This window comes from Gobio gobio, assembly GCF_949357685.1.
Source record: "Gobio gobio genome assembly, chromosome: 1".
NCBI lineage: Eukaryota > Metazoa > Chordata > Actinopteri > Cypriniformes > Gobionidae > Gobio > Gobio gobio.
Window position 1 is genome coordinate 31,602,965 of NC_137097.1, and position 19,215 is coordinate 31,622,179.

General features: G+C 37.8%; 1 protein-coding gene across 4 annotated transcripts; it reads right to left on the bottom strand.

The window, feature by feature from the left end:
• Positions 1 to 878: 878 nt before the first annotated feature.
• cant1a (calcium activated nucleotidase 1a) lies at positions 879 to 18,794 on the bottom strand. Of its 4 annotated transcripts, none has more exons than XM_079816201.1 (4): positions 18,666 to 18,794; positions 7,548 to 8,206; positions 4,302 to 4,505; positions 879 to 2,057 (listed from the first exon to the last, which is right to left on the bottom strand). In XM_079816201.1, exons 2-4 carry the CDS (start codon positions 8,182 to 8,184, stop codon positions 1,687 to 1,689), a joined length of 1,212 nt encoding a protein of 403 aa, XP_079672327.1. In that variant the 5' UTR covers positions 8,185 to 8,206; positions 18,666 to 18,794; the 3' UTR covers positions 879 to 1,686. The 4 variants fall into 4 exon arrangements, with proteins under 4 accessions (XP_079672327.1, XP_079672328.1, XP_079672326.1 ...); XM_079816202.1 differs by lacking the exon at positions 18,666 to 18,794 and adding an exon at positions 13,962 to 14,031 and having other exon boundaries at positions 903 to 2,057; XM_079816200.1 differs by lacking the exon at positions 18,666 to 18,794 and adding an exon at positions 14,008 to 14,031 and having other exon boundaries at positions 913 to 2,057.
• Between the last annotated feature and the right edge of the window lie 421 nt (positions 18,795 to 19,215).

The window sequence follows — 19,215 nt, forward strand, 5'->3', positions numbered from 1 at the left end:
GTCATAGTAACTTACACTCCACAGCTAACCTGCTCCGGAGCAGGTTATGTCCGGGATAAGAGATCTCAAACTGAAATTGGACCAATCAGCTGTGAGCACAGTGACATGTCTGATGCAATAAAGTCACTCCCCCAGTTTCTCTTGCTCCAAATTAAGGGTCACTATATGATAAAAAAATATATTGTCTGGCTTTAATGATAATTACTTAATATAATAATTTTATATGATTTATAATTGATTTATATTAAGATACATATAGTTAATATTACCTTAATCGATTAAACACAATCAATTTTAGCTTATAAATGATTAAGCTTCTTTTTTTATTTTTTATAAATATTAATATATACAGATAATATGTAATAAGCTGTAGAATAAGTAGATAAAGCTTTAAAAATGTGACCTTACATGTTCAAAGCTCTAGACTATATTTAGTATATATATATGGGATCAAAGCCTGCGTTGACAGAAAGCTGATGAGCAGCATTACATGACAGTACCAAACAAAGCCAGATTGGACTGGTTTGGTTTTTTCAACTCAAAACTAATCCTGTAACCCTGAGTTAGTTCAGCTACCATCATGGTACAGGCCCCTGTTATTCTATGTCAGCAATGAGGAATGCTAGCATCGTTTACTATTCGTCTGTACAGTATTCTAGTTAGCACATTGCTTTCTGAAAAAACAAACAATGCTCTCTCAGAAATTGCTGGTACTACTGTTCTCTGGTCTCACAGGCAGATCATTCAAGGTTGTGTGTGTGTATGTTTCCGAATCACATCAGCCAACCCCAGGGAGTGAAATGATAAAAAAAAAGGTTTTGGGTGCTTGATTGAGTCTCTATGAAAAACACAAATATGCAATTTTGTTCTTTTTTTTTCATGAATAACTAATAATATCGATTGCATGAACTCGGTCTACAACCACACTGTGTTTGAGCAGCATTTCCTGTGCGTTCAAATCTAATGTGATTATTTTTCAATTTTATTTCATTTTAATTTTTTTTTACAAAATCCCTACAGTAAAACCATATAAGGAGATTGATTCAAACAATTAGATAAAAGAAATTCAGGTGCACTTATACATTTCTTAAAAACCTTCAATCTGTTCTTTTCAGGAAAAAAAAAAAACAGCAACAACAAATAAATGGCTCTGGTGCATCAACAAAAAGTAATGTTCATCCTTTTGTGACGGTTCAGTTTTTTTAGATTTCTTTTTAAAGGTAGCTGGTCTTCTTAAGACACTAATCACGAAAGTAAACAAAACAAAAATGCATGATAAAAAAAAAGACATTCACAAGACCACATGGCAACTGCAAAAATGTGTGTAGAGTAAACTATTTTATGCATGTACTATAGTCTATCACTTCACTTCATTCTGTTACATTCATGACACGGTAAGTACAGTACTGGAGTGAAACCACTAAACGTCGTTGTTGAAAATGGTAGTGAAAAAAAAACACAAAAAAAAACTCTTCATGAAGGCTCTGATAAGTCTCTCAAAACAATTAAAGAGTCAACATGTCCTAATTTCTTCAGTCTCTATAACCACAACCACATTTTAGGCAATGTCTGCCAATGGCCAGTTGGCATTATTTGAACGTCATTCAACTATTTCAACCACATCTAGATGTACATCATCTAGACGAATGTATTTACCAGTCCTTGGCATTTATTTACCTCCAGACACTAAATGAATTCAAGTCCCTCATACTTCACATCTCCAATCTTAGTTTCAGGAAGCAAGATTCGGCCGTCTAGGGTGAATGCCACAATGTAAGTGGCAATTTTCCCGGCATCCTCCTCAGACTTTAGGGCAACAATAATCTGGTCATCTGTGTTGGGGACAAACTTGAATGACGAAAAGCCATGTGTGGGGTTCAGGGGCCCAACATTTCTCACTTTAATGTCCTGGAAGTCTGGGGAGCAGCTGAGCATTAGATTGGTGCCCCGCCGCTCATCTGCCGTTTCATCGTAGCGCTCGCTGCTAGCACGTCGTGGCAGGAAGAACCAGCGTTGCAATGTGTCGCTCCAAGCTGCAGACTCATGTATGAGGTACCCTGAAAAGACCATAGAGAGGAAAAGAAGGATTTATATACCCCAAGTTAATCAGTACTAGTAAATCTCACAAGCCTTCAGTGGTGTAAAGTAACGGATTACAAATACTCTTGTTACTGTAATGGAGTAGTTTTTCTCAGGAATTGTAATTTATTAAGTAGTTTAAAAACAGTGTACCTTTACTTGAATACATTTTAAATGCTGTATCGGTACTTTTACTGCGCTATTTTCCCTAAACCTGCAGTCGCTACATTATGTTAATTTTTTCCCTGTCAACGTGATTGGCTAAGATGAATAATCAGTCCTGTGACTCCATGCGTTTTTACAGAGAAAACATTCATTGAAATTAAAGCAGTACAATGAATGCATCTTGAAAAGAAAGAACTCTTTAACGTAAAATTGTTAATGCACAACGCTTTGCAACCTTTTTTAAGTAACCGCAAGAAAACCTCTACAGAATGGTTGTCATAAATGTTACCAGATTATTGGTTGCTTTCTCAAATAGTACATGGCTGTATTTTTAGTGCTAGCAGACAAAAATTGAACTTTGAGAAATATTGAAATACTGTTGGTGATCTCATGTTTTTTTGTTCTTACTGAGAATCATCCATAAAAGAGTAAGCTACATTTTTAATTTTCAGGGTATAAGGTGGAATAACCTTCATAGCATAATACTCACTACTCACAACTCTTGTGTACTTTTAGAAGGGCTACTTTTTACTTTGAGTAGTATTTAGGACAGGTACTTTTACTCTACTAGCACATTTTTGACAAGTAACAGTACTTTTACTTGAGTGTGCTTTTTCAGTACTCTTTCCACCACTGCAAGCCTTTAACCCTTAAACGCATACCTCGGGTCTTTGGTGACCCGGGGACGTCATTCACTACCCTCCTCCTCATTTATTTATTTAAGGTTAGACATCAACCTTCTTAGTATTCCTCAATCAATTCATTATAAACAATATAACAAGAATTTTTTTAATTAAAAACAATGCCTGTTTTCCTGTTAATTTTTTTGTAAGAATTGTATAGGGTCACTAGCGACCCGAGGTGTCTAACCGTGTAAGTATTTTTTTTCTTCTGCACAACAATAATTGAATCTTTGCTGACTGAATAAGTGCAATGCATCTTTATTCCACAAGGCAGGCAGGCAGAAAACAAAAGAATAGGAAGAATCATCAGCAAAACTTGAAATGGCTCAGAGATTTATTGTTGAACGCAATCAAATATGAGTGTCACTGTCACTTGATGGTGGATCTGGTGAAGAAGCAGACAGGGCTTTAAAATATTGATTTTGAAGATGTTGAAAATTATAGTTTTGAGAATATGTTTGAGCTGGTGAATATGAGGCAGATGCTGAATGTACTGAAATGAGCTCTGATCAGGACAGTGATGATGGTAAAAAACATCTGCTCAAACTGAACCCTTCCAAGCTCCAAAAGATAACAAAATATGCTTTATTTTATTCTTCTGTAATTGTTATTCTAAAATCAGGAGAGTTTTATATATTATCGTGACAAGTAGAGATCCATCTGTGTTAGATATAGATCTGGGTCACTAAAGACCCGAATATGTAATAATGATTTGCCAAACATTCATGCAATTAAAAATTAAAGAATGTGTTATACATGCCATGTTTTACCCTAAAGTTATAAGAAAAAATAAATGTTTCCATTTTTCATGAAGAAAATTAAGCCTATTTTCCTGAACAATAAAGGGTTCACAACACATGGGATTACATTTTCCTTGATTTTTTTTTAGATACTAAAGCCTGATGTACTATAAAAAACGTAGTCTAACTTTCAGAATTCAACTAAGGGTTCCAATTGTAGTCCAGTGTGTTTTAAAAAAAAAAATCTGTTTAATAAATCATATTTAGTAAGACTAATAAAGACAAAACTTCCCTGTCCACTTTCCGCTCTGGAAACGTAATTTTTGTACGTAAACGTAAAAGTCTGTGTGACGTAATTTGGTCATCAGCACTGTCCAGTAATCTCCGCACACTGTCCATGTAGCAACACTTTATCCCTGTAAAGCTTCTTTGAAGCAATTTGTATTGTATAAAACGCTATATAAATAAAGATTGAAAAATAAGGTGCTCTAGGTGATTGTCTCAATCCGTGCTTACTGTCAATGGAGTGTAAGAAATTATAGACAGCCCTGAACAAGATTCCTCTCAAAAGGTAGAAATTAGCTCACTCTCACTACAAGTACACACTTCATGTGATTGAATGGCTGCCGCTTACCGGGCGGACTGATGCCTGCAGCGCTTCGGAGATAGTTGTACTTGGGAACCCAGTTGTGGTGCTGTACATCTCCGTGGATTCCCACCACTTTCACCCACTCAGGATTGTCATTCAGCACTTCCCCACTGGTGGTGGTCCACTCCTTCCCCAAACCCCCCACATATAGATGCTCGTCCTTCACTGCAAGCCACTCTGCCTTAAACCCTATGTAAGAGAATGCCAAAGAAGGTAAAACTGAAATCAGATATCATACAAATTGACTGTATTGGATTGGATTTGATTCATTATTTTACATATTTGAATAGTTTCTGACCATTACATTAAAGTCAGCTCAAGACGGCTTGAAGATAGTGAATTAAAATGCCCCTATTATGCTTTTTTGGATATTATCTTTCATGCAGTGTGTAATACAGCTGTTTGTGAATGTCAAAGGTCTGCAAAGTTTCAAAGAAAGTTATTGTCTCCCAAAAGAAAGAACCTGAAATTAATCATCAGTAAGCATATTCTTCACTGGCTGCTGCTGCTGCAAACAACATCTGCTTTTGATCCTGTAGTTGTAGGTGAGGCCCAAAAGATTTGGTTTGTGTTGTCGACGTGTCGTGAAGATTTTTTCTGCACTGCAAAAGTAAATCCACTTTGATGCACTTCCAAATGATAAGGACTCAGGCTCAAACTGATATTGTAAAACCAACGCCATTGTAACGGTTCATATCACTGTGCGTACATCTGCTGAGGAAGAGCAGAAATTCAGATATGATAATGGCTATTTGGTTGCCGACATGTGCTGTAAGCGGTAGACCAATCACAACAGACTGGGCCATCTGACCAATCAGAGCAGAGTAGACCAATCACAGGAGACTGGGTCATCTGAGCAATCAGAGCAGAGTAGACCAATCGCAGCAGACTGGGTCATATGAGCAATCAGAGCAGAGTAGACCAATCACAGCAGAATGGGTCATCTGATCAATCAGAGCAGAGTAGACCAATCACAGCAGATTGGGTCATCTGACCAATCAGAGCAGAGTAGACCAATCACAGCAGACTGGGTCATCTGACCAATCAGAGCAGAGTAGACCAATCACAACAGACCGGTGCTGTTGTGCCACTCCATTTTTAGACATGCACTTGCGAACTTCCCTAAGCACTTCCCCTCGGGGGAATCCCCGCCGACATTGTGAAGTGCGTTCCACTTTGTGAAGTGGACAAGGGAAGTTTATATGGACAGACCCTTGCTCCCTCGATTTTGACTGAGGGAGCGAGTCTACTTAATATGTACACTTCAGGCAGCTTCATATACCACAATGCAACACGATTGTGACGTCACCGCATATCGTGTTTAATTTACCCCATCACAAACAACTATATGATATTTGTATTATTTTAAAAAACCTTTAAAGCAACCCTAATACACCTATATACATATAGAATTCTACATTAAACAATTTCGTAAAGGAAAAAATTAAATAATAAATCAACTCCATAGGATTCGAAGTTATCAAGGGCATAGGACGTTCCAGTTCAGTCCATTGCAAATGTGCCTCCAGTAGTGGGCACTCATGCAATGTAAGCAATGACGCACATCCGAGTGAACGAGACGGAGGGAAGTTAACGAGTGAAGGGCATAATAAAAATGAACTGGAACGCAGCATGGACCATCTGAGCAATCAGAGCAGAGTAGACCAATCAAAACAGACTGGGCCATCTGACCATCAGAGCAGAGTAGACCAATCAAAACAGACTGGGCCATCTGACCATCAGAGCAGAGTAGACCAATCACAACAGACCAATCACAACAGACTGGGCCATCTGACCAATCAGGTGCAGAGTAGACCAATCACAACGGACTGAGCCATCTGAGCAATCAGAGCAGAGTAGACCAATCAAAACAGACTGGGCCATCTGACCAATCAGAGCAGAGTAGACCAATCAAAACAGACTGGGCCATCTGACCATCAGAGCAGAGTAGACCAATCACAACAGACCAAATCACAACAGACTGGGCCATCTGACCAATCAGGTGCAGAGTAGACTAATCACAACAGACTGGGCCATCTGACCAATCAGAGCAGAGTAGACCAATCAAAACAGACTGGGCCATTTGACCATCAGAGCAGAGTAGACCAATCACAACAGACTGGGCCATCTGACCAATCAGGTGCAGAGTAGACCAATCAAAACAGACTCGGCCATCTGAGCAATCAGAGCAGAGTAGACCAATCAAAACAGACTGGGCCATCTGAGCAATCAGAGCAGAGTAGACCAATCAAAACAGACTGGGCCATCTGACCATCAGAGCAGAGTAGACCAATCAAAACAGACTGGGCCATCTGACCATCAGAGCAGAGTAGACCAATCAAAACAGACTGGGCCATCTGACCATCAGAGCAGAGTAGACCAATCACAACAGACCAATCACAACAGACTGGGCCATCTGACCAATCAGAGCAGAGTAGACCAATCAAAACAGACTGGGCCATTTGACCATCAGAGCAGAGTAGACCAATCACAACAGACTGGGCCATCTGACTAATCAGGTGCAGAGTAGACCAATCAAAACAGACTCGGCCATCTGAGCAATCAGAGCAGAGTAGACCAATCAAAACAGACTGGGCCATCTGAGCAATCAGAGCAGAGTAGACCAATCAAAACAGACTGGGCCATCTGACCATCAGAGCAGAGTAGACCAATCAAAACAGACTGGGCCATCTGACCATCAGAGCAGAGTAGACCAATCACAACAGACCAATCACAACAGACTGGGCCATCTGACCAATCAGGTGCAGAGTAGACCAATCACAACAGACTGGGCCATCTGACCAATCAGAGCAGAGTAGACCAATCACAACAGACTGGGCCATTGGACCAATCAGAGCCAAGTGAGTTCACGGAAAGGAGAGTTTTAGAGAGACCAAATCCTTGATCAAACCGTTTAGACACTGTGATGCTGCAATGTATATTATGAGAAACATGTTTTTATTTTATTTTATCTTGATTGTGTGTGTAAGCCTATTGTAGGAGACATCCAAAACAAAACCTTTAAAACAGCATAATAGGGGCACTTTAAATTATTTCAGATGTTCAGATGTTAAAATATGTCAAACAGAAGACCGGTCAAACAAAGACAGCAATGCACTATATTTGTTTGGGTATTCAGTTCTCAAGGCTCTCAAGTCCGTGGATGGATCTGAAAGAGCTCCCAGTAACAGCACCATTTTGGTGGAAAATAGGTACTATAGAAACACCAACCTTTTGAAACAGAGCCATCTCCATCTGGCAGTATAACCCAGGGCACTACTTTAAGTCCTTCTATGTTATATATGACGCCTGTACGATCATCCACGCTGTACAGTTTGCCATTAAACACCACTAATTCGGAGAGCTCCATGCCCCGACCCTTCTCTGCCAGGTGGCTTTCCAAGACCACCCTTTCCTGATCCCATTCGACAGTTACTGTATCTCCACTCTCCGACACCAGGAGGTGACCCTTTAGCATGTAGCTGAACCAGGTCAGCTTCTTGTCACTGAGAGAGTTTGTGTCCAGGTCAGCAATGACCCCTATACGGTAGCGCGTGCCCTGGGCCGTGCGCTCTGGTGGACTGAGGGGGTACGTGTCATTGTAGCGGTCCTCCGCTCTCACCTCATGACGGTTTAACTTTAAGCCATATCTGCCACTAGGTTGGGGGTGAAAGGGCAAAAGCTGCATGTAGATGAGGAGGACGAGGGTTAGCGCTGATGCTACCACCACAATGGCTTTCCATTTGATGTGGAAACGGGGGTCTGTGGTGTTGGTCATGGAAGACAGCATCGGGAGCCCTCCAACAGAGATGCGCAGAGAGTTCATAGGCTCATTATGGAGACGTGCATAGCCTGGAGAAACAGGCATTAGGGAGGGACGGCAGCCACACCTGCACAGGGAACAGAGAGTATAATTAGGTCAACATGATACTTTTACAGACATCCCACCTCACCCATGAGTCTCCTGCATATCGACAGTGACTCCCTGATGCCCGCAAAATATGTACGATATCCCGGAAGTCGAGCGAGCGAGAGAGTAAAGCGGTTTCCACCTGGTATTAAACTACGTGGTCAGCCAAGACATACATGTACCATTACCTGGTATTATTACACGGCTCTGTGGAATACTTGATTCTGATTGGTGGTATGTTTTATTAGCCTGGTCCTACCACACTCTTGTACATTTCATTTTGTACAAATAGTCTGGCCACTCTTGATTGACAAGCGTTTACTTCCTTGAAGGCACTACATCTCAAACTAGCGCACAACATAAACGTTATCGTTCTCAGCCACTTAAAATTTGGGGAATATAGCGCAAACCCAGACGTACTGAAAGAAAAAGAAAATGGAGCGGAAATATGTAGGAGGGCGGAGCCAGGTTTATCAGTTATCCCCCGACTGATAAAAACTGATAACACAGGCTCATCCAGGTAACTGAAGTCAGCGTTTTACGCTTGCTAGGAGCGTAGCTTGTGGAAACTTTGGTTTTGGTGAGCTAATAAATATTGTGTGTACAGTTGTTACATCGGGTATCGTAGACGCTTTTGTTTCATACAAACGCTGCGGCTGCCATTTTGCCACAATTATTTTGTACACTGTAATATTTATAAGACAACAAACAGGTATGATTTAAAACGGTTTAATCTCAAATCAATATCTCTTATCCCCATAATTATTTATGTGCTGAAATAATTGGTGTGACTGTACCGTATCACCGTGAAATTTCTGCTTACTTTCTCAGCGGAAGCTTTGAGTTTTAAAGAGCTAATATTAAATTTTGACTCGGATCAATATTTCATGTCTAAATATTTACTTGTGTGGCGAGTAGCCGTGTAATAAGTAATAATGTACACCCAGCGTGTTGTTATCGCAGAATAAACCCCTTCAGTAAGATGCTTTGCATCAGGGTCCTGAACAACTAGCTGGATTTACATTATCGCTTACTAATCAGGCGTTTCAGATGCATCTTCTGTGACTTTTTGAATGGCCAAACACATCATGTGGAATAGTCATGTAAAAACAGCCGGATATGTCTCAAGTGAAAGTAAACAGTTGGGTGTAAACTGGATGTGTATCAGTATAATGGATCCGTGTGTTTGGTCTTAAAGTGACAGCAGCCTAATAAACCTTCTGCTCTCTGTGTCATTAAAGGATTAGTTCACTTCAAAATGAACATTCTCTGATCATTTACTCCCCATCTCATCCAAGATGTTCGTGTCTTTCTTTCTTCAGTCGAAAAGAAATTACGCTTTCACGATCCCAGGTAGGGTTGGGAATCGTGAGAAATTTTCCGGTTCCGGTTCCGCCTAACGATTCCGGTTCCGATTCCGGTTCCATTAAAATTATTAAACAAATAGTGGTAAAGGAAAAAGGCACAATACGCAACTCAAACAATCCATTTTGTGTTTATTACTTGCTCTAAAATTTATTTACAGGTTGGCAATGTCAAAAAAGTCCTGTACTGTACATATATTACAGTATTAATTAAGCCATTCTTGCAACACATTGTTTTTCAAATGAACACCTCTGAAATTGTCTTATTACATTTTATCTCTCTGTCTCTGAATAAAACCAAGTTATAAATTATATTTATTAGTTATATTTATTAATTAGTTGTATATTAATTTAATAGTAATTCAGTTATTCAGTGAACTTGTAAATAATAAATTGCAATTCAGCATTACAAAGGTAATTGTGCCTAAACGCTTACCTAAACCATGGTGACTCAACGGTTGACAAATTATATATATATATATATATATATATATATATATATATATATATATATATATATATATATATATATATATATATATATATATATATATATATATATATATATATATATATATATATATATATATATATATATATATATATATATATATATATATATATATATATATATATATATATATATATATATATATAGGCCTTTCACTATAAATCTGGTATAAGCCGTGAGGCACTCTCTGCTGTAGCAAATGTTTTGTCAAATTGCTAGTGCAGCCTCCTTTGCATGTTATGAACTTTTCACGTGTTACATTTTGCTTCATTATCATTCATTCTTTGGAAATGAATCCATACTTGTGACTTTATCTTCGCCATGCTGGTGGTCAACGAGAAAATATCTGACGCAAAACCTTAAATGTGTAGCGCGAGGGCTTTCAGGCTGAACTGCGTTGCACTCCTGGAAGCGGCAGGCAACGTAATTAATATTCATGATGAGGTGAGCCAGGGTTGCCAGGTTTTTACAACAAAACCCGCACAATTGCACAATCGCTTCAACCCGCGGACATGAAACACAGCCCGCGGCAACAGTGGAAAACGGGAAACCACGGACTTGGCAACACTGGCTGTCACTCGGATACGCTTCCAGCGCTTCGCACACACATTGCACCAGAACCGTTTTCGGAACAGAAACTTAGGAATTTCGCGCGGTTCTGGTATTTTTCAAAAATCAGTTTCGGTTCTGCATAAGAACCGGTTCTCGGTTCCCAACCCTAATCCCAGGCGAGGAATAGGGTCTTATCTAGAGAAAACATTGGTCATTAAAAAAAACAAAAAAAACCAACCTTGTATATACTTTTTAACCACGAATGCTCGACTCGGTGTTGTTCTTCTTCACGGTGTATGATGTCATCACCTCGGAAAGGTCACACGTGACGTAGGTGGAAGTACCGACCCTGTGCTGAAAAAAATCATCTGACATCGTTGTTTGATTTAGTCTGTGCACGTTTGTTTTAACACACGTTATGACACGGTACTTCCACCTACGTCACGTGTGACCTTTCCGACATGATGCCGCAATAAGCCGAGAAGAGGCACAACACCGAAGTCAAGCAATTTGAGGTTAAAAGGTATATAAATGTTTTTTTTTCCTTTGTTTTTTTAAATGACGATGTTTTGGCTAGATAAGACCCTTTTCCTCGTCTGGGATAGAGCCTCTGAAGCCCTTCCTTTGAAACTGCATTCATTTGGACTTTGAACCGTTGATTGCCATAGAAGTCCATTATGTGGAGAGGTGGAGGTAACAAATTACATTTAAGGCCTGTTCACACCGGGACGATTTTCACGCGCGTTTATTGCCAACGTTTAACGCCTCGTGACTAAACAAAGGGCGCCAATGTGAGTGTGCACACCGATGCACAAAACGGCAGGCGTAAAAGCGTAATTAAAAAAAAAAAACAATGAGATCAGTGCTTTTGTTCACATGCCTGGAGCTGCTTAAGTGACAGTAAAACACGACTTGGTGGCGCTCAAGCCCAAACGGTCTTGCCGAGCACACTTAGGGATGCGCCGTATACCGGTACTGGGAAAATACCGGTACATATTTTATTTCAAACGGTACGATATCAAGATTTTACTCATTTCGGTATATGCTGCTGTTCCGAAGTTCACCGCTAGGTGGCAGTGCGCTACCCAAACTGACGTGAAACCGGCAAATGTGGCAACATAGAACAAAATGAATACAGCAGTTGAATCTCACTCAACACGCCCAAAAGGAGTTAACAAAGAGAGAAGTAGAAGTGAAATTTGGAATTACTTTGCTTATAAAACTGCTGAAGAACCATCAAACCTTGCCAAGCATCTGCCACTTGCCCTTCCTGACTTGTACAAGACATTAAGAGATTAACAGGTGAGTGCATAAATCAACATTTATTTTCTTTTAACACTGATCAACGCACATACATAAGATCGTATCGTTTAAATATAATGAAATCTCCAGCGTTCGTTTCAACCAATGACGTTTAGATTTCATAATATGTGCACGCATACTATTGCACCATATTCACGTAAGACAACTGTGTTTATGTGACTAAGTTACTCACTAAAGATGGACATTTTTGACATAATTCTGTGTGTATGTGACTAAGGAAAAAGAACTTAACTTGGAATGCGCAACGCACTTTAGGCTTGTCTGTTTGTAGTTGGTATGAGCGCAAAGAAAAGTACTTCGGTATTAGATTGTGGTATCGAGCCATCCCTAGCACACATTGATACGACGAAGAAGTAGTAAGTAGACAAAGAAGAAGATGAGCTGCTAATGCTGCTTGCCAGTTAGCAAAAAGTGTGTGAATGGTTTTGGCCATAGACATAATATATCTATGGTTTTGGAAAGCATGTAAATACTGTCTCTCTTTTTCTTCTGTGTGACAAGCGAGTGTCAGAAGCGTAAAGTGCCGCAGCACCAACTTGTGTACCGGGAGCGCTATCTACTGAATGTGCACGTTCACTCGGCTCTGAGACCCCCTAATGATCATTTCATTTTAATAAAAAAAATTGCTAAATACAATCTGAAACAGGTCTTCACCGCAACCCGTCAAAATAAACGAGAAGAAATTGTGACAGAAATATATTACTATTGTAGGCCTCCAATAGAATGTACTTTTAAACATTATTTAAGAATATATATTTTTAATCCATAGTTTAATTTAGTAAATCTCTGTTTTGCAGCACTTTGCCAAAAAATAAAAGGATAAAAGTTTGTTACATTTTATTTGATTACCACCGTTTTTGATAATATACATCATAAAAAGAAAAATTTCATAGGACTCTATTATTCTTAAACATTTTAATAAAGTAATGATACAAATAAGTTGTTAATCTAATTCATAATCATTTACATTTACTCATTTATTTAAAATTAGTTGATTAGACGTTTTATTGAAGTTTTAATAAACAAAACAAACAAATGGTTTCAAGTTTATCATCATAAAGCATTTGCTCAACCAAAAAAAAAAAACATGTTTTCATCCATTTAACGGCCATTTTAAGTCATGATAGTAATAACCATAATTTAATAATAAAGTTTATTTATTAAATAATTATTTAATACCGTGAAATGTTTTCTGAGATGGTTATCATATTGTGAAAATCTCCTATACTTTTTACTTGAGTAGAATTTAAAATTTAATTGAAGTAATAGTACTTTTACTTGAGTAGAATATTGTATTACTCTTTCCACCTCAGTGGAGAAAAATGTAATGTTTTCCTCAAAAAAAAAAACCCTTAATTTCTTTTCGACTGAAGAAATAAAGACATGAACATCTTGGATGAGATTGGGGTGAGAAAAATATCAGGACATTTTCATTGTGAAGTGAACTAATCCTTTAATGCGAATAAATCAAAAGAGAAAATATCTTACTGCTCTTGACTTTTTTAGCTTTAAGAATTCATTTATATTTCATTCATACAGTGAAGACTATGCAATATTTAATTTTTTACATTTACTTATTACATTTCTGTACCAATTCTACTACAAATACATGTTAAATAAAAATATTGTACCTGAAAAACTTAATTTGTTCATTCATATTCTTGTTATATTGTTCCTATTGTTTGTGATTTGCTTCTTAACAACAGAAATTAGATCAAATTTTGTGATATATATAATTATCTTGATATAAAATTTCTCATATTGTGAAATAATAATTTGGTCACCCACTTTATTCTTTGACACAAACAGGAGCGAAGGTTAGACAGATGGCTATTTCAGTCTCTCCTGCATGACTCCTCTTAAGTTTCTAAACAACCAATATAATCAGGTAGATTCTCAAATAATGTTTCTAAACATAAATGTTTTAAAAACTTCAAAACAGATGATTACATCAATATTACAAGCAAGTGTTAAAACAGTCCTACCTAGGACTCGACCATTTTTTGGACCCAAAGCACCAGACACTCTTACCAGCTTGTCAAACCAGGATACATTGAAGCCACAGCAACACTTAAGGAAATGAACAATGTTGACGTGGAGGTAAGGAGTGGCTTGCTAAACGGACCGTAGGCAAACTGGTAAAGCTGCATATACATATGCTGCACCACAGCTATGGTCTGAAAGCAGTTAGTCAGTTTTCAAAGGTTTGGCACAATTCTCACTTTAAAAAAATAATAGTTAGCACTTAGCAGCAGCCCTGGTCTTATTTACTGTGCAAGTTTGTAATCAACTAAACAGACCACAAAGGACTATGTTTATCTGAATTGTTAATATTTAACACAACTGAAACTCTAAGAAACAACTTCTCTTAATAGTACAGGCAGTAAAACAGCAAGCACTTTTAACCATTAAAGCATACCTAGGGTCTTTAGTGACCCAGGACATCATTTACTACCTCGGCTCCTCCTCATTCTTTTTTTAAAGTTAGACATCAACCTTTTTAGTATTCCTCATTCAATTCATTATAAATAATATAACAATAAAAATAAGGTGTAAGTATATTTTCTTTCTGCACAACAATAATCTTTGATGACTGAATAAGTGCAGTTCACCTTTATTCCTCAAGGAGGTAATGTCTAAAACACAATGATGAAGTGACGTTTCTTGAATGAATTATTCATTATGCAAGTGGGTGGTAAAAAAAAAACTGAACATGAAATAAATATTTCCAGATAATTTTCTAAAGTTTGCTTTGGCATTAGTGGCAATATAAAAGCTAATTATTAAAGGGTGTAGTTTTGGTACAGTAGTCATTTCCCTTCAGAGATACATTAATAGAATGCAGTCCTACTTTAATTCATATAGACCGATTTCCCTCAGCCATCGCTTGTAAAGGTTGTAAAACCTCTCAGTTCTTTCCGTAAAGAAACCTGCACTGCATGATGTGTCTGCATGAGACTGTTGCTAACTTTCTACTTCAATAAGTCAAACTAACTTTTTTTTTTACTATAGCATGATAGGAACGGCTCGCGCAAATCTCATCACCCTTTTGGAGCGCGCTGGTGAACGTGCGCAGAGTAGCCTATACTATGTTGATTTACGCGCCACTAATAAACCGGGCTTCCGCCGTGTTGTGCTGATAATCGGTCTTTTCAGTTAGCACGGGAACTTATAGCGCTTATAAAAGCTCCGAACGCATTATGCATATAACTCATTATTTAGCCTAATTCACTCACCACCATATTTGTTACGCTGTGTCCGCTTGGGCCGGTCCGCTGCAGTGAGAGAATTGCATGCGCTGAGTGAGCTCTGATTGGTTAACATCTTAAACATGTGCACAAGAACGTTGTAGTATTCTGAATTCAAATATAAATAAATAAAATCGCAGCCTTATGCGGTTTAGAAATCGAATGTGCTCAAATATATTAATTGCACAGCCCTACTTAGAATGAGCCGTTTTTCACCACAGGTCCTCTTACTGTGGGTCCCCTTTTGCGCCGCCATGTTTCTACAGTTGCCCTAAAGGGACAAACTGCTCTACAGAGCGCCAGCTACTCTCTGCTGTCTCAGACAATGACATCTTTGTCCTGTGTTGGCCACCGTAGCTTCTCTATGTGCTTCGAAAGGGAGGGGTGAGCGGTGGCCGGTTGCAATTCACAACCTCACCGCTAAAATTTACACACTGCACCTTTAAAAGGCGTACATTTATTTGCCATGACTTAACTTTACAAACAGTTAATTAATATGAGCTCTTAAATCATACATTATGACTATGGAAGCTTGTTTACGCCACAGAATAAAAATAGAATCAAAATAAAATAAAAATTGCGACTTTTTATCTATTCGCTATTCAGATTTTTTCCTCGCAATTGCTATAAAAGTTATAAAGTCAGAATTGTGAGATATAAACTTTTATATAAAAAGTATTTTTTCCTCACAATTGGACTTTATAACATGCAATTGTGAATTGTGAGAAAAGAAGTCAGAATTGCGAGATATAAACTCACAATTGAGCAAAAAATGTCAAGTGCGAGAAAAAGACGTCAGAATTGCGAGATATAAGAGTTTTGCAATTCTGACTTTATAAATTGCAAATGACCTATGGTAAGCCCCGCCCCTCAAATGCAGGTGAGCCAATGGCAGTTGAGTATTAGTTGCACAGGGACCGGAACTCGGACATCTTTAGGTTTTTGCGCCATAGAGAAACATTGGAAAATCCGAAGCTTTCATCGGTTTGATGGTGTTTATGTTACAAAAATGGTAAAACGATGTGTCTGGGGTTCTGTAACACTGACTCCAGGTATCCTGAGGGGATTTTCTGTCTGGCATACTCTCATTAAGTTACGATTAAAGTTAGTGAGTCCCTGCTAACATACAAGCCGAAATAACTAACTGTCATGTAACGTTAACAGTGTAGGTCAAAAACACATAAAAGAAGGTCTACATTTCAGTGCCTCTCCATATTAAACTGGTTAAATATAAATTAATTTAATCTTACAATGCGGTACATGAACAGTGTCATCGGCATTCATGGCGACCGTAACATGAGGCTTCTCCCCTTTGCATTGTGAGCTGTAAGCCAACGTGTCAAAACTCAGCATTTCTGAACATCACACTTTCTGCAAACAGGGGTAATTGTTTGGGCCAGTGATAAAATCTTTGAAAATGTGTCATACATATTCCAGGTTTTCCAGGAAAAGTGGGAACCCTGTAAATTTCATACTTGTTTACTAAAAAAGAAAGCTTCTATTTGCAACTTTGTGGCTCGCTGTAGTTAAAATTACACATATTTACTCAGGAATACATAAATTATTGTTCAATACTGGGCGAGTTCAAAACACACGAAGCCGTTTAGGACATTTGTAAACTTTTGTCATTGACTGAATCTTGCATTATCTGATCACAAAGATAAGGGCTTAACACAATTGCTAAATATTTGTTGTTTCACATTTAGTTTCCCTTTATTTGATGGCTGAACCACTGTTGTGTTGACCGTCACTCTCATCATGTTGGTCTTTGTCCACAAATAGCAATAAGTCATAAATCTCACAGGTATATTTGTGGCAATAGCCATTAGGTCAAAATTTTCCATTTTTCTTTAATGCCTAAAATCATTAGGATGTTAAAGCGTTAGTTCAACCCAAAATTAAAATGTCCTGATAATTTACTCACCCCCATCTCATCCAAGATGTTCATGTCTTTCTTTCTTCAGTCGAAGGTCCAAATCAATGCCGTTTCAAAGCGCTTTGAAATGCTTCAAATGGTACTGCGCAATCCCAGCTGAGGAATAGGGTCTTATCTAGCGAAACGATCGGTCATTTTCAAAAAATAAATAAAAATTAATATACTTTTGAACCTACATTGTTCATCTTGTGCAGCTCTGCTAGGTGCTAAGGATGATGTAATCACGTCGGAAAGGTCACGCAAGACGTAGGCAGAAGTACCGCCCCCGTGTTTACAAAGCGCTTGTGCGAAAACTAATACAAACATCCTTTAGCAAAAACAAGGTAAAACAATGATATCGGACGATTTTGACGTTGAAAATTTAGTGTTTTTGCTGTGTTTGTATTAGTATTGTATTATATTTGCAATTGAAAAGCATTATATGATGAAAAATCCTGGAATGTTTTCTTCCGAAAACTTAATTTCTTTTCGACTGAAGAAAGAAAGACATGAACATCTTGGATGAGATGGGGGTGAGTAAATGATCAGGAAATGTTCATTTTGGGGTGAACTAATCCTTTAAGTAAAGATCATGCTCCATGAAGATATTTTGTCAATTTCCTACCATAAATATATCAAAAATGTTATTATTAGTAGTAATATGCATTGCTAAGGACTTCATTTAGCCAACTTTAGAGGAGATTTTCTCAATATTTAGACTTTTTTGCACCCTCAGATTCCAGATTTTCAAATAGATGTATCCTAGCAAACCACACATCAATGGAAAGCTAATTTATTCAGCTTTATGTATAATGTATAAATCTCAATTAAAAAAAAAAAATACTCTTATGATTCCAGGGTCCCAAATGTGTAAATTCGGCCAATGAACTGAATTAATTTATATTTCTATCATTGTTTAGTTCTTAATACTTTACATTGTTTTACATGTATTTTTATGGTAGTGTGCCAAAACTGAATATTATATATATATATATATATATATATATATATATATATATATATATATATATATATATATATATATATATATATATATATATATATATATATATGAATGAATGAATGAATGAGGAGAGAGATATGAAAGCTATGAATGAATGAACTAGAATGAAAGCTAGTTAAGAACTAGGATTTGTACCATGAGCTAGCTATTTATGGATTTAATAACACAAATAAACAACCAGGTAGTTAAGAAATTCATTAGAGCTGTTGAAGTAACTAGCATTAAATCTTTAATCACGTGATGTAAACATACACTGCTGGACCAATCAGAGAGCGCCTCTTCCTGCACCTTCAATCTGACATTTATTACCAAAAGATATAAAACACATTATTATACAAGTATATTTACCAACCTGTTCGGTCAAATGTTTAGTCTTAATGGGCTAAGAGTATTTACACAATACATTGCACACGAGTCCACTATGTCCAACATCTAAATGAGCTTCTTCATGAACACAGTAGTTTTCTCTTAATCTAGAGCTTTTAAAGCGGACTCTACTTACTCTCGGTGGAAGACAAGCCTCGAAATGAATCAGCGCCTCTTGGTGATCAGGTCAAACCGCGACTTGTGAACTCTAGAGCCTCACAGATCCATTCACGCAGCGCGGCGCTGCGCGTCCCAAAACACTTCCGCAATTGGGGGCGCGCCACTGAGCGGTGAACCACTTCTGTACGCTCATACAAGCGTACGTTTTACGCATAATGATTGAAGTAGAACGAGATATTTTTATTTTTAGCATGCTTGCTTTCAACAACACGTTACATGCGTTCACTTTATGCAATCGGTGACATAAGAAAAAGTACAAATCAAAAGGTGCCAGGAGTGTAATTAAAAGTAGGGGAGACTGGGGGCAATTGTAACATATATTTTGCAATTCCCTTCATAACTCACAGACTTGAAATACAGTCATCTTTTGATACAAGAAACAAATATAGGTGCACTAATTAATAATGCAATTGATATATTTTCACCAATAAGGATAATATTAAATTAATTCGGAGTGTTACAACTGTCCCTTGCAACAGTGTTTGGGGCAATTGTAACACTGAAAA